The sequence below is a fragment of the Xyrauchen texanus genome, chromosome 4, assembly GCF_025860055.1.
Source record: "Xyrauchen texanus isolate HMW12.3.18 chromosome 4, RBS_HiC_50CHRs, whole genome shotgun sequence".
Taxonomy (NCBI): domain Eukaryota; kingdom Metazoa; phylum Chordata; class Actinopteri; order Cypriniformes; family Catostomidae; genus Xyrauchen; species Xyrauchen texanus.
Genome location: NC_068279.1, coordinates 33,498,632 through 33,526,273, shown reverse-complemented (window position 1 = coordinate 33,526,273; position 27,642 = coordinate 33,498,632). Strand labels below are relative to the sequence as shown.

General features: G+C 37.7%; 1 protein-coding gene across 1 annotated transcript in view; it reads right to left on the bottom strand.

Annotated features, from left to right (window-relative positions):
• Positions 1-23,562, bottom strand: part of LOC127643044 (versican core protein-like) — a 39,955-nt gene extending 16,393 nt beyond the window's left edge. The window contains exons 1-4 of the mRNA XM_052125581.1: positions 23,199-23,562; positions 22,447-22,621; positions 20,653-20,780; positions 19,473-19,766 (exon numbers count right to left, since the gene is read on the bottom strand). Of these exons, the coding sequence (XP_051981541.1) occupies positions 19,473-19,766; positions 20,653-20,780; positions 22,447-22,621; positions 23,199-23,550 (949 nt within the window). The 5' untranslated portion in view covers positions 23,551-23,562. The remainder of the gene's footprint in view (positions 1-19,472; positions 19,767-20,652; positions 20,781-22,446; positions 22,622-23,198) is intronic.
• Between the last annotated feature and the right edge of the window lie 4,080 nt (positions 23,563-27,642).

Here is a 27,642-nt window from a genome sequence, read left to right as displayed (position 1 = left end):
ATAATCTACTATATCATTCTCAGGTGAAAGTGATGTATAATCAAAACTGTCTTGGGTGTTGGTTAACTGTGCGAGTCCTGTTTTGTCAGTCACCTTTGGTATGTGTGTAGATGAAGGAGATCGCACCAGAGTCGCTGTCTCCATAGCTATATTAAATTTTGATTCAGAAATAAGAGGTGTGGAAATTGTTGTTTGTGGCAAAGGCACATCTGCATCTGTGCTAATATCTATCTCTGGCTTATGTGTAAGTGTCATCTCAGACAAAGCTTGCTGATATGGTTCCCTATCAGTTACTGCAATTGCTTTAGACATAGGTGTTGTTGCTAAATTAATCACAAAATCTGTCTCCACAGAGGATGACACTGAAAGGTTCAATAAAGTGTAATCTTTGTCTGTTGGCGTTAATGGAGAGCCTCTTAAATTAGTCAGTCCTTCAATAAACATTTCAGTTGTTTGATCACCTAAGCCATCGTCTGTTGATGAAAACAATGGATGTGTAGGGTCCTCTAAAATACCAGAGATGGGTGATCTATCTGTGCTTTTTAATTCACTTATCTCAGTTACCTCATCAGATGTGGGACTACTGAGTTTAATGTGTGTTAATGTTTCCTTTGTTTGATTTTTTAAGTCTATTAAGTCATCTGTTCCTGCTGCTACGGTGTATGGCCTCACAGTGATATTAACAGGTTCACCAATGCGTGTGCTCACTGAATCTGTTACAGATGTTTGATCTGATCTGGCACTGGTTTGAAATAATTCAGTGCTTGATAAATCTGAAACTGTAGAGACCGCTGACTGTTTAGAGTCTGTGATCACATCTGGATTGTCTATTAAAACACTCTCTACATGACGTGGTGGAGCAGACATTATGCCATCTACAGTAAATGTATTTACCTCCTCAGGTGAAACAGGATCAACATAAGGGGAACTACCTGTAATGGTAAATGGCATATTGAAACTGGACAAAGTTGTTTGAATTGGTTCATCTTGGTCTGTAAAGACACTTGAAGCTTCCACCTCAGAAGGTATTGTAGGCAAAGGTAATGGTGTTGTCAATTTGGAAACAACTCTTTCTAGGGATGTTGGTGACATTATATCAGTTTTGGTAATGAATGCTAGTGTTGATATAGTCTGAACATTTACAACATCCTCAAACGTGTCCTCCTCAGTTGGGACAATTTCTGTTACTTTGTCTGTAAACATAGTAGATGCATGAGATGGCTTGGGATTTAAAGTGAATGTTTCCACATTATAATCTTCAGTATATACAGTGTCACCTGAGAAATCAGTCAATGTCTCCATTGTAAATGTTGTTGATTCAACCAAGGTCGGACCATCTCGTGTGTGTTCAGTTATATCAGCTTTGGTTGTCTTAGCAGTTTGTTTTTGGATTGCTTGTGTTTCCTCATCTGCATATGTTGATCTGCTCTGCAGGACGTGTGGCGCTGATGTTGTTTGTTTAATTGATATTTTTTCTGTGGCTGTTTCATAAGGCACATTTAACTGATTTAAATCAGTGCCATATATTCCAGATCCCTCTGATTCTTCTGTCGTAATGCTTGTGGGCTGTGGTGTCATGATAATTGCTGTTACACCAGCCACCTCTTCTGTAACAATTGTAGGGACAAAAGGTGAAGAAGGCTCTAACATAGACACGGTATCTGCATCAATGATTATGTCATCTTTATTGATAACATCTGATTTTATGCTGTAATCTCTCATAATCTCTGTTACTGCTGAAAACAGCTTATCTTCATTCGCCTCATCCTCTGTGAATATTAAGATCATGCTTGTTGGGGTAACAATTTTAACTTGCCGATCAGTAATATCATCATAGAACACAGATGGTGTAGGTGTGGACATAGAAACTGGAGATGTCTGTATTGTAGGCAATGTAGTGTGGCTGCTTACAACATCAGAAGATGTAATATATGTTTTAAGAGCAGTAAAGCTAGTGACTGTTGAGGCTGAGTTGGAACCAACGGAATGTTCCTGCTCTGTCTGTGCTGTCACTGTGACCAAAGTGGACCTTTCAGCATTTGTGCTTGAGAACACACTCCACATTTCAGGTGTTGTGGTGCTCTGTGAGCTAGAGAGCAAAGGCGATGATATCATAGTTGTGTCATCACCTGAACCATCAACATTTGCTTCATCATCCTCTGTTGAGTCTTCTGTTATATTCCCACTGCCATCTTCTGAAAGGGAAGTTGAAAATGTTTCAGTTGTCTTGGTGGAGCTGAGGAATGAAGCAGATGGGGATGAAGATGACTGACGTATGAAATGTGCAGAACCAGTGACTGTTTTCTCCTCTGTCTCATCAATTTCTGCTTCATCAGTTCTTACATTCAGGTCTTCATATGTTTTAGATGTTCGTGTTTCTGATATCTCACCAGCAGGTCCTTCTGGTGGGGTAAATTCTTGGTCATCCACAATGGTTGAAAATGCCGACCCCTCTAAGTCTGTTTCCGTAGTGCTTGGCTGTACGGTATTTCTTTGTCTCTCTGAATATGATACAGCCTCAGATTTGTTTGACGGTATTGGATCAGATGTTGCAGCTTCAGTTAAATGTGAAGCAGTTATCTGTGTTTGTGTGATTGTGGCTATTGTTGTTTTGTCCTTGGATATTTCACCACCAGACCAATAATCATTATTAATTTCACTTTCATCTGTTATTTCACTGCTATGCTCAGTAGACAAGACTGTCACAGCTGTTTGGATTGAGCTTGGCAACAATGTAGTTTCAGTTGTGAAGGATGTGAAATGGGAGGTGCTTTCAAAACTTATGATGGGATCTGATGTGTGGTTAATGTCACTGACTTCTGCCTCATCTGTGGCCACAGTATAATTATCATAAGTTTCAGGTTTTGTAGTCACTCTAGCCTCCTCACCAGAACCATCTAGTTGAGTGGTCTCCTGATCGTCTTCTGTGACACCAGAGCCCTCTTTGTCTACAAAGGCAGGTGTGATAGGACTTTGTGTTATAGTAATGTCCTTGTTAAGTGCTCTATAGGAAGCACTGGTCATGAGAACTGTAGGAGAACCAGCCTGAGATTTGATGGTTGCTGATGAAATATGCATGAGAGGGGACACCTCTGTAAACTGCTCCCCTGATCCTTCATCATCTGTTATGTAATCCTCTTCATCTATAGGTGAAGCTGTGTGTTTGCTAGGGTTTGTGTGCGAAGATGACATAAAAATATGTCTTGTGTGACTGGCAGTGACTGTAGATATATGGTCTTGCTTAAAAGAATTAGTGATTGTTTGGCTTACCTTTTCTGATGGTGTGGTGTGGCCAGATTCAACTGTTGTTGCTAAAGTGTAGTTAGGTTTGCTTGATCCAATAGCAGTTAGAGCACTCATTGATTCTGTGGTATGTCTAATCATGTGTGATTCTGTTGTAGTGTAATTAGGTCTAGCTGATACTGTGGCAATATTTGACTCTATGTGTCTTGAACCAAGAGGTTCTTTTGTTGTGTAGATTGACATGGGTTGGGGAAACTGTATTGTGTGGCTTAATCTAACTGATTCTGTTGTTATGGAGAGTCCAATTTGTTCTGCTCTTTGAGGTGGTATTGCCTCGTGGCCTGTCACTGTTTTGATCATAGATGAGGGTGTTGTGGTAAAACTCTGGTGTGTCTGCTGTCCTGAGCTTTCCTCCTCTGTGACAGTAAAAATTGAACTTGACCTACCTTCTCCACTCTTCAAAGTTGTTCTAATTATGTTATCAAGTGCATCCACGGTAGCCACTGATGTTGTTGTCCTTTTTTCTGATGATGTAACTTGGGGAGGAATTGCTTCTACAATAGCAGGGGATATTACACCACTAGAGCCATCATCATGTTCAGAACTAGAGACTATGTTCCTAGAACCCAAAGATCTAAATGTATGCACTGTGCTAGTTACAGTGGAGTCAAGAGTGGTAACAGTGTCTTTGCTGTATGTCTCAGTCTGATGTTTTGCAGTCTCAGCAAATTGTAAGCTATGCACTAAAATTGGTTCTACTGTGTCAGATGATGTTTTAGTTAGTTCTTTGTCTGCTGTCGTTAAGGAGAGCAATGAAGAAACTGTTGTGGATTCTTTGCTAAACATGTCAGAGTTCTCATCTCCTGAACCATCAGATTCTGAAGATGGAAAAACTGATCTAAATCTTGACTGTGATAAAACACTTTTGGGAGGTGTCCTCACTGCTTTGATAGTGCTTGTGACAGTGCTTTTATTAAAGAAAAGAGAGTCTGACATATCAATGATGGTGGACTCGGATGGCTTTTCTGTGACTGTGGTTGTTGTGCTGTGTGATGTAATATCATCTTCCCTTGTGACTGTAGTTGCTTTACTCAAGGATCCAACTGTATGCACTTTTGCTGTTACAGTAGAGTCAAAAGGGGTGACAGGTTCTTTGGGATGTGTCTCAGCTGTCAGATAACTTTTAGTCTCAACAACTTGTGAGCTAGGCACTGAAAGTGTTCCTGTTCTATCAGATGATATTTTGGTGAGGTCTTGGTCTAATTTGGTTGAGGTAAATGAAGAACTTGTTGTATATTCTTTGATAAATATATCAGAGGTCTCATCTCCTGAACCATCAGATTCGGAAGATGCCAAAACAGTTGTAAAACTTGACAGTGACAGCAAATCTTTGGCTGTTGTCTTCCCTGATGCCATTGTGCTTATACCAGTGCTTTCATATGGTACATCATCTAAATGTTCTTTCTGTGTAATGGGGACCAAAGTCTCTGTTGCATCAATAATGCTGGACTCTGATGGCTTTGCTGATAGCTCTTTTTCCTCTGTCATGCTCGCTGTGGTAGTGCTGGGTGATGTGATATCATCTGTGCTCAAGGATCCTAATGTATCCACTGTGCTAATTACAGTCAAGTCAAGAGTGGTAAAAGGCTCTTTGCTATGTGTCTCATTTCTCTGATGTCCTGCAGTCACAGCAAATTGTGAGCTTGGCACTGAAATTTTACCGATTTTATCAAATGTTGCTTTGGTGAGTTGGTCCGATGTGGTTGTTGTGAACAATGAAGAATGTGTTATAAACTCTTTGCTAAACATATCAGAGGTCTCATCTCCTGAACCATCAGATTCTGTAGATGGCAACACTGATGTAAAACCTGACAGTGATAGCACATCTGTGGCTTTTAATTTCTCTGATGTCATTGTGATTTCAGATAATTTATAATATACATTTTCTTTCTGTGTAGATAACAGTGTCTGTGTTACATCAATGATGGTGGACTTTGACGGCTTTGCTGATAGCTCTTTTTCCTCATTTGTTGTTGTTGTTGTGTTCTGTGATGTGATATCCTGACTTGTGAATCTGCTTGTTTTTGAGTTCTCATTGCTCATTGATCCAGATGCATGCGCTGTGCTATTCACTTTATAGTCAAGCACAGAAACAGGTTCTTTGCTATGTTTCTTAGTTGTCTGATTCCTTGCAACGTCAGCATCTGTAGAGTTAAGCATTGAGATAGCAGTGAGTTCCTGGTCTGATTTGGTTTTGGTGTACAATGCAGTTCTTGTTGTAAACTCTTTGCTAAACACTTCCGTAATCCCATCTCCTGAACTATCAGATTCTGAAGATGTCAAAACTGATGTAAAACGTGATGGTGGCAGGACACCTTTGGTTGTTTTTCCTGGTGTAATTGTGCTCGTGACAGGGCTTTCAGATAATTTATCATCGAAATGTTCTGTTGTCACAAAAGAGAGCAGAGTCTCTGACACATCAGTGATGATGGAATCAAATGGATTTGTCAAGGTAAATTTTTCCTCTGTCACACTCGCTGTGGTTGTTGTTGCCCTGTGTGATGTAGTACCTTGAATTGTGAATGCTGTGCTAGCTACACTAGAGTCGACAGTGGAAATAGGTTCTTTGATATGTGCTTCACTTGTCTGATCTTTTTCAATCTCCACATCTGTTGAGCTAGCAACTGAAATTGTTTTAGTTGAATTGGATGTTGTTTTGGTGAGATCTTGGTCTGATTTGTTTGTTGCATACAATAAAGAACTTGTGAATTCAGAGGTATCATCTCTCGAACCATCAGATTCTGAAGATATCACAACTGATGTAAAACTCGACGGCGACAGCACATCTTTGGCTGTTGTCTTCTTTGATGTTGTTTGGCTTGTGACAGCGGTTTCAGATAATGTATGATCTAATTGTTCTGTTGTTGCAGAAGAGAATAGAGCATCTGATGCATCAATGATGGTGGACTCTGATGGCTTTACAGATAGCTCTTTATCCTCTGTAACACGCACTGTAGTTGTGCTCTGTGATGAAATATCATCTTGACTTGTTACTGTGATCAATGATCCAGATGTATGCACTGTGCTAGTTATAGCGGAGTCAATAGTGCTAACAGGTTCTTTGCTATGTGTCCTTGGTACTGACATTTTTCCTGTTGTTTCAGATGCTGTTTCAGTGATCCAATCTTGATCTGATGTTGTTGTGGTGAACAAAGACGATGGCAAAACTGATGTAGAAACTAATTGTGACAGCACATCTTTGGCTGTTGCCTTTGATGTCATTGTGACAGTGCCTTCTATTGAGTACTCAGTGCTCAAGGATCCAAATGTATGCACTCTGCTTGTTATTGTAGATTTGAGCGCTGAAACAGGTTCTTTGCTATGTGTCTCAATTGATTGATGTTTAGCAGTCTCAGCAACTTTTGAGTTAGGCACTGAAAATGTTTCTGTTGTATCAGATTCTGTCTTTGTGAGTTCTTTGTCTGATTTGGTTGTGGTGTGCAATGAAATCCCTTTTGTAAACTCTTTGGTAAACATATCAGAGGTCTCATCTCCTGAACCAGCAGATTCTGAAGATACTAATGCTGATGTAAAACTTGGTGACAACATATTTTTGGTTGTTGTCCTCCCTGGTGAAGTTGTACTTGTGGGAGCACTTTCAGTTAGTTTAGCAACTAAGTGTTCTATCGCCACAGCTGAGAATGGAATCCCAGACACATCAGTGATGTTGGATTCAGATGCTTTTTCCAATGTCTCTTTTTCCTCTGTCACAGTTGCTGTCATTGTTGTTTCCCTGTCTGATGTAATTGCTTGACTTGTTTGTAATCTGTTAGTTACAGAGGAGTCAACAGTGAAAACAGGATTTTTGTTCTGGCTAGTTATAGTCCAGTTGGGAGTTTTTACAGGTTCTTTGCTATGTGTCTCAGCAACTTGTAAGCTAGGCACTGAAATGGTTGCTGTTTGATCAGAAGGAGATTTGGTGAGGTCATTCTCTGATGTGGTTGTAATGAACAATGAAGAACTTGTGAGTTCTTGGGTAAACATATCAGAGGTATCATCTCCTGAACCATCAGATTCTGAAGATATCAAAGCTGATGTAAAACTTGATGGTGACAGGACATATTGTGCTGTTGTGTTCTCTGATATCAATGTGCCTGTGGCAGTGCTATCAGATAACTTATCATCTAAATGTTCTGTTTGTGTAGAGGAGTACAGAGCCTCTGATGCATCAATGATGGTGGACTCAGATGGCTTTGCTGATAGCTCTTGTTCCTCTGTAACACTCACTGTGGTTGTTGCCCTGTGTGATCTATTATCTTGACTTGGAGGTACTGTGTTTGTTACAGTAGAGTCAGGAGTTGAAATGGGTTCTATAATCTCAGCATCAGTTGAGATAGCCATTGTGATTGTTTTGGCTGTAAAAAAATCAGTTTTTGTGAGTTCTAGGTCTGATGTGGTTGTGGTAAACGATGAAGACCTTGCAAATTCTTTATTATACATATCAGATGTCTTGTCTCTTGAACCATCAGATTTTGAAGATGTAAAACTTGATGGTATCAGCATATCTTTGAGTGTTGTCTTCTTTGGTGACATTGTGCTTGTGACAGTGCTTTCATAAAATGTATCACCTGAATGTTCTGTCTCTGTCTTCTCTGTCTGTGCAGAAAAGAACAGTGTCTCTGACGCGTCAATGATGTTAAGCTTGGTTGGCCTTTTTGACAGCACTTTGGCCTCTGTCACACCCTCTGTGGTTGTTTCTCTGTGTGATGTAATATATTGACTTGTGACTGTGCTTCCTGTTGAGTATTCAGTGCTCAACGATCCAGATGTATGCACTGTGCTAGTTACAATGGAGTCAAGTGTTGAGCCAATCTCAGCATCTGTTGTTCTAAACACTGACATTGTGTCAGTTTTATCAGAAGGTGTTTTGGGAAGCTCCTGGTCTGATATGGTTTTAGTGTACAATGAAGAACTTGTTGTTAACTCTTTGCTAACTATATCAGTAGCATTTGTTTCAGATGGACTTTTGTTGTTATGCACTAATGTGGTTGGAGCTATAGATGACTCAGTGGTGTCATGATGATCCACAGTGGTCTCTAATGGAATAAGTGTTGATTCCTTAGCTGGATGCACTGTTTTTAAAGAGGATAGTTTTTCAGTTGTGGCAGAGTACAAAATGCTTTGCATAATGGTTCCTTCAGCTATCAGAGCCTCCTCTTCACTGACTGCCATATGGGGTGATGGTGGAGTGGACTCAACTGCTATTGATCCTTGGCCAAATTCATTGTCTGGATCAAGGGTGGTGGAGAACAAGGGGGATATCATTAACGATCCTGACACCAGTGATTCATGTGGTGTTCTGCCATCTTCGACTAATGAACCATCAAATTCAAAAAATGTTTCTCTATGTTTAATGATTTGTGTGTAGTTGTGTGTAGTGTGTGACTCACTTCCAAACGTATCTCCTCTAACTTCTGACGAAACATGTTTGGGCTGAAGTGTCACCTCATGCTTGCCATTTTTGAAGCTCAGTGTTTGGGACATGGTAATCACTTGAGGGGGAAAGATATCGGAGTCCCCACTTGCAACAATAGGCTCACTATCAAATGAAGGAACATACTCATCAGGTACCTCATGGATGACTGCCAGCTGTGAAGTGTGAGACTGTGGCACCTCAAAAGGAATCAGACTTCGACTATCTGTTGAAAAAATAAACTGTTTTGTAAAGTAAGCAAAGTAGTCTGTGAATAACTAATTGTGTTTTTATGCACTTTCCATTCATAAGCCAGATGCACACTGTATGATTTTGGCCATGATTTTGCCATCTGAGACAAATTCCAGAGAACCGCAAAGAAATCTCTTGTCGCGAGGCAAAATTGGCAGTCATTGATCGCTTGGTGTGTCGTTTTGACAGATGGTCTGTTAATTGCTTTTACAATTAATCTTAGCCTCTGATAAAAGTTCTGGCAGTGGCCGAAATTTGGAGTCACAATCATGCTGAATAACTGCTCCTACAATGGACAGATGATGTAAAACACTCAATGCTGTCAATTGGGATGATTGAGACCAAAGTTTTGGCTTCATTATGTATCATACAGTCTGACTTAAAGCTGACCAATCATAAAGGACTGTAGAAATTGTACAGTGTGCACCTATATATAGCTTTTTGCATCCTAAAATCTAAATAAAACCCCCATACTAAAGATACATTTATTACACAGTCTGAAATGGATACTTCTGTAATTGTACACATGTAACTTGTAACACACAGTAATTGGACTAAAGACTTGACTATCCATTATTAATTCACAGAAATGTTATTTTGATAACAATTTCAATACCACAAAATGACATGTGATATGCTATTGAACAAACGTATCAATATAAATAATCAATTAAAGCAATTGCATGTTTTCTTGAAGTGTTTCTCAATTAGGTAAACATTGCTTAAAGTTTGCTTACTTTCCAACATACCATTGCATTTATATCAAATAACGTTATTCTGTAAATATCATCACAGCATTATCTAAAACACAATATTGGTCTTATTAAGGGCAGAGCATCACAATATAAATGTAAACATTGATGAAAAATTATATTCAGTACGTACAGTGCTCTTGCTTGTGAGATATTGCTTAAATATAATGATTATTATTATTATTACAATAAATATTGCATTATGTTATAGTGTAGTAAAATACTTCTGTTGTGATTTATTTTATTTGATGTGTTTAGGGTTTTATTTTGATGTGAAAGCTTTTTCGTTTTTCGCTGGCAGATGGGGCGCAAGTCACGCCCCCCCGGAGATGGGGGGTGGGGTGGTGGGGGGTGGTGGTGTACGTCATGCCGGGGCCTTTCTGGCCTGAGGCAACACCGGGAGGGAGGTGGGCGGGGCCGGGCTGGAACAACGCACCCCAGGATAAAGGCGGCCGGGACGATGGTTAGAGAGAGTGAGAATTTACAGGCATCTGCTCTGTGTTTATTTTTGTGTGTTTTTGGTTTATTTCTTCATTAAACTATTATTTATATTGCCAAGCTGGATCTGGCCTTTCCCTTAACCCCCCTTACAATGGCCCAGTGCGATTACTACAGTGTAAAATGCTGCAATTTAATTATACAAATATTTAGTCTGCAGGTGCTACGCATTTCACAGTGAATGTGAGCACTCTTTTGTCATCAACTACAAAAAGCATAGCTTGCAATGCTCACAAAATGTGTTCTCAGCATATGAGCAGCTCAACACATTCACTTTGAAGCATGCAGCACATGCAGATCATGCAGATTAATTGCATAATTTTGAAAGCAGCCTTGTGCCAGTTAGACACCGCACAGGAACTGAATTGAGTTGGGGCTCAGTACTACCGATATTGCAGAAACACTGGTATTGTTTTTATATATATATCGGCTTGGTACCAAAGTAACAATACTTTTGACATATCTCAGAACTACACTGAAAGCAATCATTGTACAACACCATAGGTCTTTTCATGGCAAACATTCTGCAACAGACTTCTCTAGAATTGGTCCTGTCCACTAAATGTCCTGATTGTGACTGCATCATCACATCCCAGAGCAAAGACAGACATCCTGTTCCAACCTCACTCAGTAAACAGGACAGACTGCCACAAAACAAAGCCCTAAAGATCCACCAGTTCTACAAATTCTACAGATATCTCCTTACAGCAACATTAGCCTTCAGATAACATTAGCCTTCATATAAACATCCCCCACAACTACCAATATACACTTGATACTACTGATATACATAACTGCTGGTATTCAAGCATGCCTGTTTAAAAATTGAAAAGAGACCAAAATTCCCCATAAGCTGAATTAAGTGGATGAAGGTTGGAACACCTGCAGGGACAGAGGTTTATATATGCCTGGTTAAGCCAACAGGAGACTGGAGAGACAGAACCCCTCCTCCTCTCTTTCTCATTAGTCATTTCCCTATAGCCCTATTTACAGACACAAGGTAATGGCCAAAGCTAAAGTTCCTAGCATAATTTTTTGCTGCTGTAAATAAAAAATTGCAGTCATGTAAAAACATGCTGGAGTGTGCTCAAAAAGGGGAGCAGTGCAGAGGGCTGAATGCAGTTACAAATGTGCTTTTGTGCCTAAATAATTACCTCTCTGCACTAAGCATCCTTGGCAACAGCAAGCCCGAACATATTTGTTTACTCTTTATTTCATAATATTTTAACATGAAATGTGTCATTTTTCAATATTACATTCTTACAGTCCTTTGGTCCTAAACACATTTTTTTTTTAACCAAACAGGCATGGCCAACTGAAGAAAGTCACAGTTGCACTGTCTGCACTGCCAGCTTCTGGCTGCTTAGCTGTCTCTACACAGAGTAGACTTTGCTGTAGAGATGACATCAGCCATGTTGTAGTATCTAGACTTCAGTGTCCCAACATACCTCTATTTTTATGCTGGTAAGGGTTCAAGGTCTCCCTTTGTCAAGCTTAGAGAACAGATTTGTTAAGGTATCCCCTAAGAAACAGGTCTCAAAACCTAAATGGATTCATATCATATGTGCTGGGACCATCTCTGCCAGATGTTAAATAGCCTGTCATTAGATCACATTAGCGAGCTAATACTCTACCTGTAGTATACTGTAGATAATGTTTTCTACCTTGAGCTTAAAAGGTATATTTAGTTAATTCCAGCATGAATAAATAATTTTGAGTTTAACTTGTTTAACTGCCATCATCACTTTCATTAAAAGTAAATGTCAATAAAAAAAAAATGTGAGCAATGTCTATCTAGAGCTATATGATAGCCAAGTGTTGAATATTTGACAAAGGCTTTACCTGTGTGAAATGTAGACAAGCCTGTTTTTGAAGTATTGAGAGCAATTTCAGACAGACTGGTAACATAAGAAGATTTTGAAATTGAACTTAATTAATAACTTTCAATACATTTCAGAGTATGCAAGACAAACTTGAAAGAAATGTATGTGGTAGCACCTTGTTGAAGACCTTTGTGTATGACTCAAACAACAGATACATAAACAGATGCAGTTTGTATGAGTGCCTCTCATAACTACAACAGAACTTTGAGAGGAAAGGACTACTGTTTGTATAACTAATGTAACCTAAAAGGTTACAAGTGTCATATAAAATTATTTTTGAATCTCTTTCATGCAATTTCATTTTAGCATTTCAATTAATAATTTTCACTATTATTGTGCTGCAATAATATATTTTTGTATTTCCACTAAGAGTTTTAACAAGGTGTTTCTTGCAACCAGCAGCTGTTCATCAAAGGAATGTTCAGGGTTCAATGTAAGTTAATGTTAACTGATAGCATTTGTGGCATAATGCTGATTACAACAAAAATGTATTTAGACTCATCCTTCCTTTTCTTAAAAAAAAATTGAGGTTACAGTGAGGCATCAAAGTGAATGGGGACAATGAAAATTAATATGTTAAAAATTAAAATAACTACCACTGAACTTTGAGAGGAAAGGACTACTGTTTGTATAACGAATGGTTATAAATGTCAAACAAAAATCTTTTTTAATCTCTTTCATGCAATTTCATGAATAATTTTGTGTACATATAATTAAGCATTGACTGAGCTCTAGATGCATTAAAGAGCAACATACATTTTTTTTTTTTTGTGGATAGCACATTACTTTTATCTACACATTTGCAATGAATAGAGTCAATTGTTTTCAGGACCCTGGACAGCACTGTTAGCAGTACTATGAAGTATTAAGAGTATTAAGAATTATAGTGATAAACTATGACCAATATTCTTTCTGGGCTGCAAAGGTGCATTCTAACTTTTGGAACCATGGAAGATGATTTGCCTTTAACCGTCCTGTTAAACTCCTGACTTCCTGGGCATTTCTGAATCATAGGTCTTTAAGATAGATCCCTTGATAGTTATCCTAGCCTCTCAATAATTCGGAAAATTATCCTCAAGCTCTTGAAATGTTGGTAAATGTAGATGATGTTACTGAAAACCACGAATGAAAAGAAACATTTGTTATGTTTCTCTTTACATATAAGATAGATCTATTGATAATAAAACTATTATCATGATAAAATTGTGGTTATGATGAAGCAGCTCTTCTGGCAAGAAACCCCTACTTGTAAGAAGGGCTGCACAATTAATCATTTTTACTGCAATCATAGTTTCTGCCTCTCACAGTAAATGCATAACCGACCACAGTATTAGTGAGCAAGCATGCAAAATGATCAGCCAGGTAAAGAAAATTGCTGTTTATTTTCATTATAGGCTGTGTCTACAGATGATATACTAAATCACACTCTGAAATAAAGAACTGCAGGTGTTTACAAGTATTGTATGTGCACTGCTCTGATTTGTAGTGTATTACACATACTCGGGACCAGGGGCGGAGACAGCTGTTTTTCTCAGGGGTGGCCGGGCAGGGGCCAGTGATCAAAAACGGCAATTGCAAGTGGGGTGGCCATTGGGGTGGACAGGCTTCAGTGCATGGCGGCCACCCCCTAGCTCCGCCTCTGCTCTATATAAAGATACGATGGTAAAGCGGTTTCAAAGCGGTTCTGTGCTCGAATCACATTAAATGATTCCATGTTGTACTCTGCCATGTGTGTTATGCAGAACAGACCTACTCTGAGTTTGTTTCAGTTTGTGCACGTTGCTAACGTAATATTGAAAGCGCTACAAATTTACTTCAGTTACACGTTTGTGTAATATTGGCCATTACAAGAGTCTAAACAAATCTAAAATAACTACATGGCACCTGGGTTTTGTGGACCGAGGAGGAGATGAGATTATTTCACCGTGAATGGAAGGAGAAGCACAAAACTGTTGTCACTATCACCTCTGCTAACACCCAGAAACAACACAGGCTTCCTTCAAAATAAAACTTGATCAAATAATTAGGCTTCTGCCAAAATAAAGGCTTGTGACTGAATAGAAATGTTGCATGTTATATCATTACAGAACTGTATCACTATTGTATATTACTGTTGTCTATTGGAATATAATAATGTTGTTGTTATCATTATTATTATTAATAATAGATTCAAGTGTGAACACCCTACAGATTAACAATATTTAATGGCAGTAAAGCATGCACAAAACATTACTTACTTTTGGTCAAAAGGAATCATTTACTAGTTTTTAGTTTTAAAACCTTGTTCAACATGAGAGCTACTGTTTAATGTACTTTTATGGGGTATTGTTTGTTTGTTTGTTTTTTGTTCTTTATGAATTAATAGCTAAGCAGCTGTAACAATATTTTTTTTTGTTCAAATTGTCCAGTCCTGTAAAAAAGAAAGTGTTTTCAAATGATAGAATAATTGTGATTAATAATTATTGTGCTGCCCTAAATGTAAGTGTATTTCCACTAAGAGTTTTAATAAGGTGTGTATTGCAACAGACAGCTGTTTATTAACGGAACGTTCTGGGTTCAATATAAGTTAGGCTCAATTGACATTATTTGTGGCATAATTTTGATTACAGCAAAAAAAAAAAATTTGACTCGTCCCTCCTTTTATTTGAAAAAAAAAAAAAAGAAGCAAAAATCGAGGTTACAGAGAGGTCCTTACAATGGAAGTGATGGTGAACATGAATGTGGCCAATTTTTGGAGGATTTAAAAAGGAATGTGAAGCTTATAATTTCATAAAAGCACTTTCATTCATTCTTCTGTGAAAACTTGTGTATTATTTGAGCTGTAAAGGTGTTTAAATTGTCATTTTGTTGACATTACATCGTCATGGTAACGAAGTTGTAAAATGTACTATAACTTTACCCAGAAAAGGTTAGTAAGTGATTTGATCACACTAAAATCATGTTTATACACATATTGTTTATGTCTTGTTACTATTCTTTTGAAACAGTGAGTATTTTAACTTTAAAAAATTGGCCCCGATTCACTTCCATTGTAAGTGCCTCACTGAAACCCAGATTTTTTTAGTTTTTCAAGAAAAGGAGGGATGAGTTAATTAAAATTTTCATGGTAATCAATATTATGCCACAAATGCTGTGGACTGAGCTTAAATTGTTTTGAACTCGGAACATTCCTTTAACCTTAACAATGAGCAACTGGACTCAAATGTCATTTGAGGTCTCTATTCAGACAACATGTGAACATCAAAGTAGAGGAAAATGTACCTGATGGGAGATATTTGGCATTAACATATGTGGTGATGTCCTTGCCATCTGTTAGTGTCTCCTTGGGTGCCTCTAAAGTAATTGAAGCTATTCCTGCAGCAACTGTGCTTGAACTGGGCTTAGTCCGACCTGGTGACTTGGTAACATGGCCTGTCAATTCAACTGTTCCACTTTCTGAATAGCTAGTGGATGATTGTAACTCTTTTTGTGTTGGTTTAGAGGTTTCTGTAGTTGATGTTTCTCCAGGTTGTGTGTGACACATATAAACCGTTGATGTAATAGTAGAGTCAGTGATTGTAGTGCTTGTCACTCCATTGGAGGTCTCTGAAAGTTCTGGTTCTGGGCTGGTGGAACTTTCTGTAAACAGAATTGGAGGTTCTGCCATAATAACACCTTCATTGATAATCTCATCATCATACTCAGAGAACACAGTAGATTTAGCACTCTCTAGAAAAGTACCCTTTGTCGCTGCTGTGAATGATGACAGTGTGGAAACAGGTGATTCAGTTTCATTTTTGCCGGTATTGGCCTCACTAGTTGTTTGAGTCAAAATCTGGGTTGGGAATTTATCATCATAACTTTGGGTGATGGATTTGCTGAGGGAAGATGATTCATTAATGTTAACTGATGTTACTGGCTGAGTCGTTCCCATTGTCTGTTCAGTATTGGGCTTTGACACTTTCATTGTCTGGAGTCTTGAGTCTGGAGGGATACTGGTCACCATTAGTTCTACAGTAGAGACGACTTCAGTGTCCTCAAGGTCAGAAACTCTGTCTATTGTAACCCCTACCAGGATAGCTTCCTCTGTTTTCCCAACTGCAAACATGGGTTCTGTGCTTGAAGAGTCTGAGAGAACATTGTCAGGTAGAAAGGTGCCCATTTCAATTATATTCTTATCTTCTTCCATTGGTGCCTCTGAGGTAGCAGGTTCTCCATGGACTACATCTCCTCGAACGTTTGCTGTTGGGGCCTGACTTTCAAAAGTATTTTTAAGGTGCTGGTCATCATCAGAGGTGGCCTGTGACACTCCAGGCACTTGAGAGAGGCTAGAGTCAGGAAAATGAGTCTGGGCTGTGGTGGAGAATTTGTTGGTGGGTGCTGTAGTAGTACTATCCATGATTGTGGCATCCACCCAAGAAGACTGTTTGATTAAAAGCTTATAACCTAAAAGAAACAAACAGAATATTCTGTCAGTATTTATGTATAATGTTTCCTCAGCATTTTGTATTACAGACACCTTCCCCTTTTGATTAGTAGATTTGAGTAAAATAAATCCAATATGCACTTCCTATTGCAATGTAGAAATTGTTTTTGGTTTTCCATACAACAAAGATGTCCCAAAGTGATCAGCTAGTATAAAACACCACTATCCACTAAGACTAAGAATCAGAAAATCTGATTTCTCTAGTATAGAAAAACATTAAATTGTTTAACTTCTTATGTCAAAAAGAAAAGGCCAAGTAAATAATAACACAGATTTGCTAAATGGACTACTTGGGACTATCTACAATCATTAATTACTTAAGTGTATATTTCCAAGATTATATAAACAGCATCTCCAGATAAATATTTACTAGGGACATTTGTCACAGCAGCTTGCACTGTTAGTTAATCTAATGAAACATTATGCTTCATTTTATAATTTCTAAATATTATAATTAAATTATTATGAAACATCATCCTAGTATTCCTCAAACAAGGCAGTGCTCTTGCAGCCTATATTCCTTACTATGGTTGTAAAAGGTTTTTAAACCATTGACGTCCACATATTTTTGTCCTTTTTACAAGCTTTCTACTGTAGATGTTTAAACCGACAGCCTCAATGTCAATACAACACTATACAACCTACTTTATATTTTTATTGTACTGTATATTGTGTATTCTATATTGTGTGTATAGTATACTGTACATTGTATATTATTATATGTAACTTGTCTTGTGTAATTATGTGTATATTAGTTTTGTAAATTGTGTTGTGTAAATGTGATGTTTATTGTAGATTGGTATATGTCTCATCACTGTCATGACTGCTATGTTGCTCGGAACTGCACACAAGTCTTTCACCCACTGTAATGCTTGTGTATATGGTTGAGTAGCAATAAAATGATTTGAGATACAGACAGCTCATCTAACATCCCAATGTATGCAGTGTCTGGGTTTAAATATTTAAATGTTAACAGTGAATGGCACATCAGATTAACTCATCTGTATATCTCAAGCTATTCAGACTACTTTTATCTGAAAAATGTCAGAATAGTTCTAAAAAACTAACCATTACTTAGTAAATTTAATTTCATTCATATTGAACAGCTTACATGGTCTTAATGACAGCTTAGCCCTTTCAATTAGCCTATAGGTTCACAGGGAAAACACACACATCTTTAAACGTCATCATTTATTTAAAACCACAGGCCAAAAGCCAACACTCAAGCTGTTCTGCATTATCTACAGGTCCTCTCTATTCAGCTATGTGTGTTGTCAGTCATGAAGTACTTTTTCCTTTTAAGAAAAATCCCCCTCATCCATGTGATGCATTGTCTGACTGTCCATGGGATGTTAGAATGTGTGAATGTCTTAATTTTTTCCTTTAGGTAGAACCTAATTTAGAAACAAGGTGTAGTGAGATGTGCAAAAAACAACATGTGTCATCATATTTCATGGATTCGATGTGATTCTATGCATATCTGTCACTGTCGTCTAACATTCATAGGCGTTACAAGGCAGACACATGTGAGAGAAACCCACCACGTAAGAGCAGACACTTGAACAGCAATCTTACATGGATCAGATAGTATTGACAGAGTTGAAACAGGCCAAACAAACAGAGAGGTCACAGTATCCAGTTCAGGGTGAACCCCAGGTCCATTACTTATCACAGCAGTCGATGGCTGTCATTCTAGGTGTGTGCCCTGCCTGGCAGGGAGTAGGTCATCTAAATTAGCCCCAGTTGAAAAGATAAACCCCCCCCCAGGTCAGGGGTTAGCGAGACCCACTGATTTTAGAGCTCTAGTAGTAGCTCTCTCCTTTATCTACATGTCTGTTCAGATAAGCGCTGGTGCAAATGACAGGAAGTGGGGAGTCTGACAGCGGAAAGAGGCAAACAAGAAAAAGTGTCAGGTAACACCTAAGCACTTTTGTATGTTTGTTGATTGCTATAGATCTGCTCTTTGCATCTGAGTTGCTGCAAATGAGCATTATTTAACAAAATGTTATAAAAAGAAAGGAATATTCTGTGAATTTAAAACTCATCTTAATACTACATTTAGCTTATACTGGTCCCTGCTGAAAAGAATAACTCAGACCAGTATGAATTTCCATACTCTTCCAGGCTAGTTTATGCTGTTTAGCGCTGGTGGACTAGCTAGTGGACCAGCTAGTGGACCAGCAAACTTTAGGTGAAGTAGCTGGTTGACCAGTGAGCTCTCTGGTGATGCTTGTTGACCAAGGAAGTTTTGCAAGTTAAGTTTATTAAGATGCTTGTCAATGGTAGGGGACACAAGCACAGCATATTCTTTTTACCCGGCTGCCAGTTTGCATAATTTTATTATGATGAGATCATCTAAGTTGATGGCAATACTGGAACATGGTCTCAGTCTTTTTGAAGTGCAAGTACCTGTAAAACCACACAGAAAGTTTGACAAGCATCTGTAATTTTATTAAATGGCCTTTTAGCCACAAAACACAACAGTGGCTAAGTGAACTTAGTTTTTAAACCCTCTTGTTAGCCAAGCACAATTTGGTTTCTGTAGAAACGAGTGAGGTCAGTGAATCACTAGAGAATGAGCTCCACTCATGTAAACTTTTCCATACTCTGCCTCACAACTTAAAGAAACTTAAATTAACAAAAAGTAGCACACTATAAAAATAATTCAACTGTGTGTAGTGGTGCACATACAAATATCCTGCTTTGATTTACTGCTCGTAAAAATCACAGTAACCCAGGGACTGTTAATAGCTATGTGTGTCATGGGGTGGGGGCTTGATAATGCACACATTGAAAAAAATGGCTTCAACGTGCAGAGGAGCTGGCAAAATGACTGCTATTCTACGCTCTCAACCACTCATTTATAGCACCATAAACACAACATAAGCACAGTGTATAGACTTTACCTTTGAAACAGTATGCTCCTAGCTTCGTATTGAGATCTGGGAAGCCTGTCTGGTTTCGGTAGCGGTACATGGTGCGGACACCCAGCAGACCACTACCACACTGAATTCTGGGTATTGAGACAGGGTGACGGGCACTACCATCAGACAGCCATCCATAATCGCATCGGTCCAGGCCGCGTCTCCAGGCAGCATGGAGTTGTCCGGGTGAGGCTAGCACTGCATTTCTACTTTCACACTCAGCCTTGGCCTCATCAAAGGTCATCTTACGCATTGTAGAGGCAAAATAAACATTACCTGAAGCAAAAACAAAAAAGACAGATTTAGTATTATAATAATATCTGAAATGAGCTAAATTTTGATATTCATAAAAACAACACTTTAACAAAATCCAGATTTTATATGTGGGTAGGAGTTCCTGAAAATCCTGAAATAACATGATTACTGCATATTCATTAAAACATTTTTATTTATTTAAGAAAAAAATTCATCACCATTACCACACTGAGGTAAAAAGAGAGTTTTTACCCAACACTGGGTGTTGCTTTCAAAAATAGTGCTGAGGTTTTCATGACGTCTTAGTCATTTACAACAGTAAAACAGTAAAGACATCCTCAAATCTTCTTTCATGAGGGAATGAGGCATATTAAACACCACAACATACAAAATAATTTTTATTTCAGAAATCCATTTGCCAGCTGTTTCTGATGTTAGCTGTTTTTTTATGCATTACATATAGGAATGCCATTTTTAAAATGAGAATATTCTAAACAGTATTTTGGGGGAATGTAGGTAGACAAGTCAAACAAGCAACAAAGACCAAATGGCACCTTTTCTCTCTCTCTCTCTCTCGTTTTTTTTAATTATTTTTAATTAACATTAAACTCAAATTAAAAAAAGAATAAAGAAAGAAAGAAAATGGTTGGCTAATAAATAGCAGAGCTTAAACTTCTATTCTGTGGCAGCAGAAGTATTGAATGCGTCCCCTTCAATGCTTAATACCACAGATGATCATGGCCAATATGACTGATATGCATATTTGGTCTGAAACGACATTAAATATGTCAACACAGAGCAAATACAACAGATAACACCACCAAATGTACAGCCTTCAACAATGTTTTTAAAAATCTTTGCATTTATATGAGTAAAGTTGTAAGAAATTACATAGTGAAACACATACCATCAAGCTTGTCCACATAGCAGTATACATCGAAAGTCTCCGTGGGATTGCGTTTGCCATATGACCTGACACCAGGCTTTCCAGGTAAATTTCCAAAGCAACCAGGCCTTGGTCTAGTGATTGGATATCTACAGATAGATTGACACTATCAACACTGTAATACTCATGAGGAGAATTTTCTCATTGCCCAAGTGTTAAAAAACATACAAAATTATAATTTGTAAAGCTTTTGCATTTTCATATTTATATTAACATGTTGATGTATTGTTTAGTACTAATTGTTAAAGGAATAGTTCACGAAAATGTTTAATTCTATCATAATTTACTCACCATCATTTAATTCCAAACCAGTATGTATTTGTCTTATGCAGAACACAAATGGGGACGTTTTATTGAATATCTCGGTCTTTCTTTGCAATACAAAGACAGTGGACAATGCCTCACTTTAAAGCTTAAACACACACACACAAAATAGTCCATGTGGTATGTGCATAATTTTACAGCCTACAATACTATAGGTTTTGGTTAAAAAATTTAATAAAATAAATTGAAGTAATTTTGCTGTGAAAATCATTTCCATTGTACATTCATGAGTGCATGAGAGAAGCTCATTCACAGTGGCACAATGAAAAACTTATATTTTTGGTTGTTTCTAACCAAAACCTATTGCATGCCTTTAGAAGACTTATGACATACGAATCGCATTGACTCATTTTATGATACTTATTAGTTAGGGCAGTACAATTAATTGAATTTAAATCGAAATTGCGAAATGACCTTGTGTGATTATTAAACATACGATTTAATGAAATAAATAAATAGTTTGCATGTGGCGCTTACCTCAAACTATATTTGCGATGCTGTATCCTGTTTGTATTATGTTAGTGCATTAATACAGTGTTTTCAGAGCGGCGTTGTGTTCCACAACTCCATCTCTTGCTCAGAGTAACAGATTTGCTCCAAGATCGGTTTTGTTTGCGTACGCGTGCTGGGTGTGTTATTTTTAGGCAAAGCAGGGAAACCGGCACGTCCCGGATGAAACGGTTTTTAATATCCTCTGCCGTAGCAAAATCTCAGTCTCCACCGTGAACAGGTATCATAATAATAATATAGGATAAAAGATGAGGTATAATTCAAACATCTTTATTAAATTATTTCCGTGCAAACTACATTAACAGTAGCACCTGTTGAGGCCACAAACATTCACTTGTTCTTTCTCTCTTCTCTACTTTATCACAAAGTAGACAAAATATGTACACGGTTGATAGGTGCAATTTGAATACAAAGGTTTCTTTTTATTATTATTATTTTCTTTGTTTTACTTTTTTATTTATTTATGTTATATGTTTGTTTGTTTGTGGTTAAAGTGAAAAGGTCTGAGTTTGGTTCTTTTTAAGAGGACTCAAGTGTGAACCCTTAAATAATAGTGAAAGTCTTATTATTGGCAGTAGAACATGGACAAAACATTACCAAATTTTGGTTACATTTTTAGTTTACCATATCGCAGTTCAAATCTCAAAAGCAAAATGTTTACAAATAATCACAATATGACTTTTTGTACAAATCGTTCAGCCCTGTTATTAGACCTTTTTTAAGCTTCTGTGTTCAGCATAAGAAAGAAAGTCAAAGAGGTTTTGAAAAACATTAGGGTGCATAAATTATGGATGAACTTTTACTTTCATTTAGTTTAGAGTTTGCCAAAAGGAGAAATGGAAGCACAACCACTTCAGTTTGTGTATATGAACAGTTTGTGTGAGTCTTGTGTTGTGTCTGTGTGTGTGTGTTGCTTCTTACCTCACTGTTTGATCTGCTACCCAGCCAGCATCACACTGGTCAAAACCATCCTCATAAGCTGCTCTCAGCTGTTCAGCTGTAGCAATTGTGGCGCCAACATTAATGCAGGTTTGCACAGCTTTAGCATAGTTTAGGGTGTATCTGCTGACCCTGGACCTGTAGTGAAACACCACGCCTGTTAAAAGAACAAACAAGATTAACAACAACAATTTATATGTCCTGAATACAAACGTACAAACACCATTCTATCCATTTACATTAAATATGTCAATTTAATTACATGGGGGCGTAATGCATTACAGTCATTGATGTCAGTGACTACCATAGATATGTAGCCACTCAAACTGCTTTAGCCTTGTATACACAGAAGGTGGTTTCAAGTTGCTTGTAAACAAATTAATAAACCAAGTAATGGTTGGGACATTCATTCGGATGAGGGTACATTCCATCCATCCCCATAATTGTCTCTTTGAAAGAAGTTAAATGAGTTATGGATCTCATTAAAATGGCAGTGTGTCTAAGCTGAAAGCAGGGTGGTGCTGTGTTTCCAGTTCAAGGTTGACCCATCACATCCTTTCACGTGGCCTATATATAAATCAGCCTCCCAAAGCCAGTTGTGTCCCAGCATCATAGCGTATCCACGCAGAGGGAAGAAATTAAGAGAGCCAAAATTGTGAAAATTTCAGAAAGAAATGTAATTGGAAGCTAAACTTAGAAGGACCCAGGACCTAAATAACACCAACAAATCTTACCATCAACATCCAAATTGACTGTGTCTTGTGTGTCCTCAATCCCATACATGACTTCACAATGGTAAATTCCAGCATCACTTGCCCTTAGCTTCGCCACTGTCAGAGAAGCATCCCCAATATCTTCCGGGTGACTAGGTACTGATACGCGACTTCTGTAACCCGAACCAATCTTAATGACGCCATTTTGGGCAACAAGAACAGTCGACTCCACTTCCCTCTCAATTTTGGTCCATTTGATGCGCAAGTAATCTGTTCCTGGGGCTGTGTTGTTGAATGGAGCAACAGTGGGGTTGATGGAGAAGTGACATGGAAGGGTTACCTTCCCAGACAATAAGCCGCTGACAGGACGCATCACCAATTCTGTGTTAGAGACTGTGAGGATGAAAGGATTAAGACATTCACACAGTTAAATCTTGCCTCATTGTGTATCATAATTGTGCTAAGAATGGTTGAATTGAATGTTTGTTTATTTATTTATTTTAATTTAAGTTTACTGGTTAGGCACAATTTTCCTATAGAACATTTAACACTAAATGGGAGACCTGGAAATGATTATAAATGTCAAACTAGTGCAATCATCATATACTCTGACAAATGATGTGAGAAATACTTTCAACAGGTGGGATTATCACTAAAGGTAGCATACCTCCGTGTGTGTGTGTGTGTGTGTGTGTGCATGGCCTGCAGAGTGATGAAGTCAAGCCATCTGTTTGCACGAGACAACAAGAGCACCCTAATTAAAAGGCATTGGTGCCTGGAAGTAAACCATTAGAGACAGCTGGGAGACAATAGTTTGTGGGAATGCAGGTTAGCCCCAGCTCAGTTTGACCAGTTCAGAAAAATACAAAAATAAATAAAATGATAACTATAATGATTATTTTTTTTAGGTCTGATTTCATTAATTTAGTGCATCATTTAGTGAATTGAATTGAAAATTCTCTCAGCATTTACTCATTCTAATGTCATTTCAAAACCATAATATTTTCTATCTTCTGTGGAACCCATTAGGAGAAATTCTGAAGTGTGTTGACACTTTTATATATTTATTAATTTATTTATTTTAATATAACAATTAAAGTGCATGGAGACTGAGGTTATCAGTCCATAACATTCTGCCTAACATCTACTTGTGTGTTTCATGTAAGTTAGAAAGTAAAATGGAGTTGAACATTTTCATTTTTGGGTGAACTATTTCTCTTCGGAAAACAGCAAGAACTGACACAAATACAAACATATATATATATATATATGCCACACAAATTTGTAGCTTAGACATATTTCTCACTCTGTCACCCAGTCTTTTACAAACAAACACCAAGCTCACATGCATAAACCAATTTCACATTCAAAGATTCAAAAGAAACTCTGAAACATGCAGAGTAAAATTCAACACTTTTAAGATTATTAGTATATACAGGACATTTCAAGAAAATGCATAAAATCTTACCAGGTCCAGTCATTGTGTAGAATATGCAGGTTAAGCAAAATATGTGTTTTATATTTAGCAACATCTTCTACCTAGGAGATGAAGAGAAAAATTATTGAATCAGTAACTGGATAAGATGTCTTCGCTGTAAGTAGTTGAATGTTGAACTGATTGACTGACGCATTTGCGGTCTAAAGGCTCACGTGTCTGCCCGCTTCACTCGTCTGACTCTGCGGTGGTCACAGCCATAAGGGAATGGGGGGACAGAGGTTGGGGGGGGGTGCAATCCCCCTGCGGGGGTGACACACAAACTTTTTGCCTTCGCGAGACCCACTGACCATATCAGGATGAAAAGGTGATGGACAACAACCCAAAACACACAGTTTGGTCTGTATTTATTTGATATATCGTTAAAATAAAGAAATAGTGAAAGCTAAAGGACGGAAGCCTACACTTTGAATGTGGAACGTCTCATTTATTTACTGTATCAAATCTGCATTTGATCGTTTAACAGTTGTTCATGGACTTCAAACACGTAGGCAGGAGCCATTAAAATTAGTCTAACTCAAATGAATTAGGACTAAGGCTTTTCCTCAGAAAATCATCTATACGACAACATGGAAACAGACCAATTCTCGTCATTAAAAACAAGTCTAACGGGCAACATCATTCTTGCTAGACTAAATCGAAGCTACTTTTTTATAATTTCTTACGTGCATTATAGGCAAACCAACCAGTCATCCATTCAAACGCTCTCTCTCTCTCTCTCTCTCTCTCTCTCTCTCTCTCTCTCTCTCTCTCTCTCTCTCTCATGTTTCTTTTTTTTTATTTATTTTTTTATTGAAAATTGACAATCGCTTATCTTGTTCCACAGAGATGTCAGTTCTTCAGAGTCTCATAATTAGACTTGCCAGACCCTGCTGTTCCAGTAGGCAATCTATTGCAATGAATGCGAATACATAGGCCTACTATTGCCTATTGTATATAGTCAGCATCAGCTGTGAAGGATTGATAACTTCATATTTTGTTCACGTGATAATTCTCTAGTAGGCCTATCATTAACTTCGTAAATTCATGGAAACTTCGGATAATTCCGTGACACTTACGAAAGGTACGAATATTGAAGAATATTCTTTTCTCGAAATCGACTTGGAGTGATGCAAATAATAAAGCATGATGATAATAAATTACCAATGTTCAAATGCATTTACATTAACATGTAAGTCGTGATAAAGCCAAAAGTGTCTCCATATAAAGCTAACAGGAAGTTTTTAAATGAATGAATGGATCATTTGACTGACCACCCAAGTAACTTCATGTTACACGGATTTTTTTTTCTTTGCAAACTTAGAGAACAGACTAAAATAACTCAAATTTCTGAATAAAATAGTGCAGCCTACCTTTCCTGAAAGTTATAATTCCAATAGAAAAATGTGTTCCCAGTTCACAATGAGTCCATATGAAGTTTTATAAACTTTGAAAAACAAATCTTAATGTCAGTTAAAGGATGTGAAATGTCCCGTTCTCCGCTTGAACAATCTCTCTGCACCGTATGCTGCTTGTTCTGGTCCGGTAAAGATCCGGACACGAAAAGTGAAAGCTAACAACCAATTAAAATCCATTTTACACCGAGAGGAGGGGCTCTCTGCCCACCCCAAAAGTGAGTGGACATCACATCACAGAAGGGAGGTGCGGGGAAAGTGAGTGAGACACACATCACATGTGTCCCAAATTGAGAAAACACTTTTTGTTGAATAAATAAATACATCAAATTAAAATAAATTTAAGAGCAGAATATTTACATCTAATTCCAATTGTACATAAGTTATCAATTGCACATTAACGTTTAATCGAGTGTTTGTTTGTTTATTTGTTTGTTTGTTCAAATGTTTTATTTGACCATTAAATAGAAAATAAAAATCCTTCAGGCCTTTGGTCGGTCTGGATGACTGTTGGAGCTGTACGAAGTGAACGAGGAATCATGTCTCGTGCACACAGAAACTAAAGTCAAATTAAAGTAAAATCTAAGTAAAAATGATCTAGTTTGTTGTTCTTCACAGTCACACTTTATTAAGCGCTAATACGCTATCAATTATTTTTACATTAATTTTATCTCTACAGTTGTTTGGCAGATATCAGGGTTTTCCACTGCATCCTCCACATGGAGAAGAGGTCCCATCAGCAGATAAGTGATAAGGGAGAGCAACCGGGTGTTTAAAAGGTAATAAAAGACTCTGTGAACTTTGTGACAAGTCCAGCAACACATCTGGCTTTGCTTTAGTGACTTTTGATATGGAATTTAGTAGTTGTGTTTACTCGTTTTATTTTAATAAAAGGTCATTTGGTTCAGGTTGGTCTTAGCAAGGAAAACTTTTATTATCATCTTAAAGAACATCACCTTTACTTTACAATAAAATCATTCATATGTCCCAAACCAGCACATCTAAAATGAGCTTATTTGGCTGGAAACTAAAAAGATGAACACAGATTAAAATGACGATCATCACTTTTGAACCAGCCTACACATAAATCAATCTAATATATTCATAGATCATCAGATTTGAAGTCTAGGCAATGTGCAATTGTAGCCTTTATCATTATGCATGCAATTTGTGACTAATATAAACAAACTACTAGAGCCAATTTGAGCCATTGGAGGAAGGAAGAAGAGAGGGAAAGGGAATCAATTATTGCACACTCTCACTCTTAAACTCCTCTGTTAAACCATTCCTCCCTCCATATTCTTAAGCCGCTTGTCCTGTGTAGGGACGCAGGTTGTGCTGGAGAATATCATAGCTGTCTTGGCTGAAGGCAGGGACACACCCTGGACAGGTGGCCAGTCCATCACAGGGCAACACACATAAACATTCTCAGTCTTATTTACTTGTATATATGTAAATAGGCATGCAATATAAGAAAATAATCAATAGTAGTTAACTAATAGTAATTAATAGTTAACTATGCAGGAATTAATGCAGGACAAATGAGTTGTTCTACATTAACAATTCAGTTACAGCT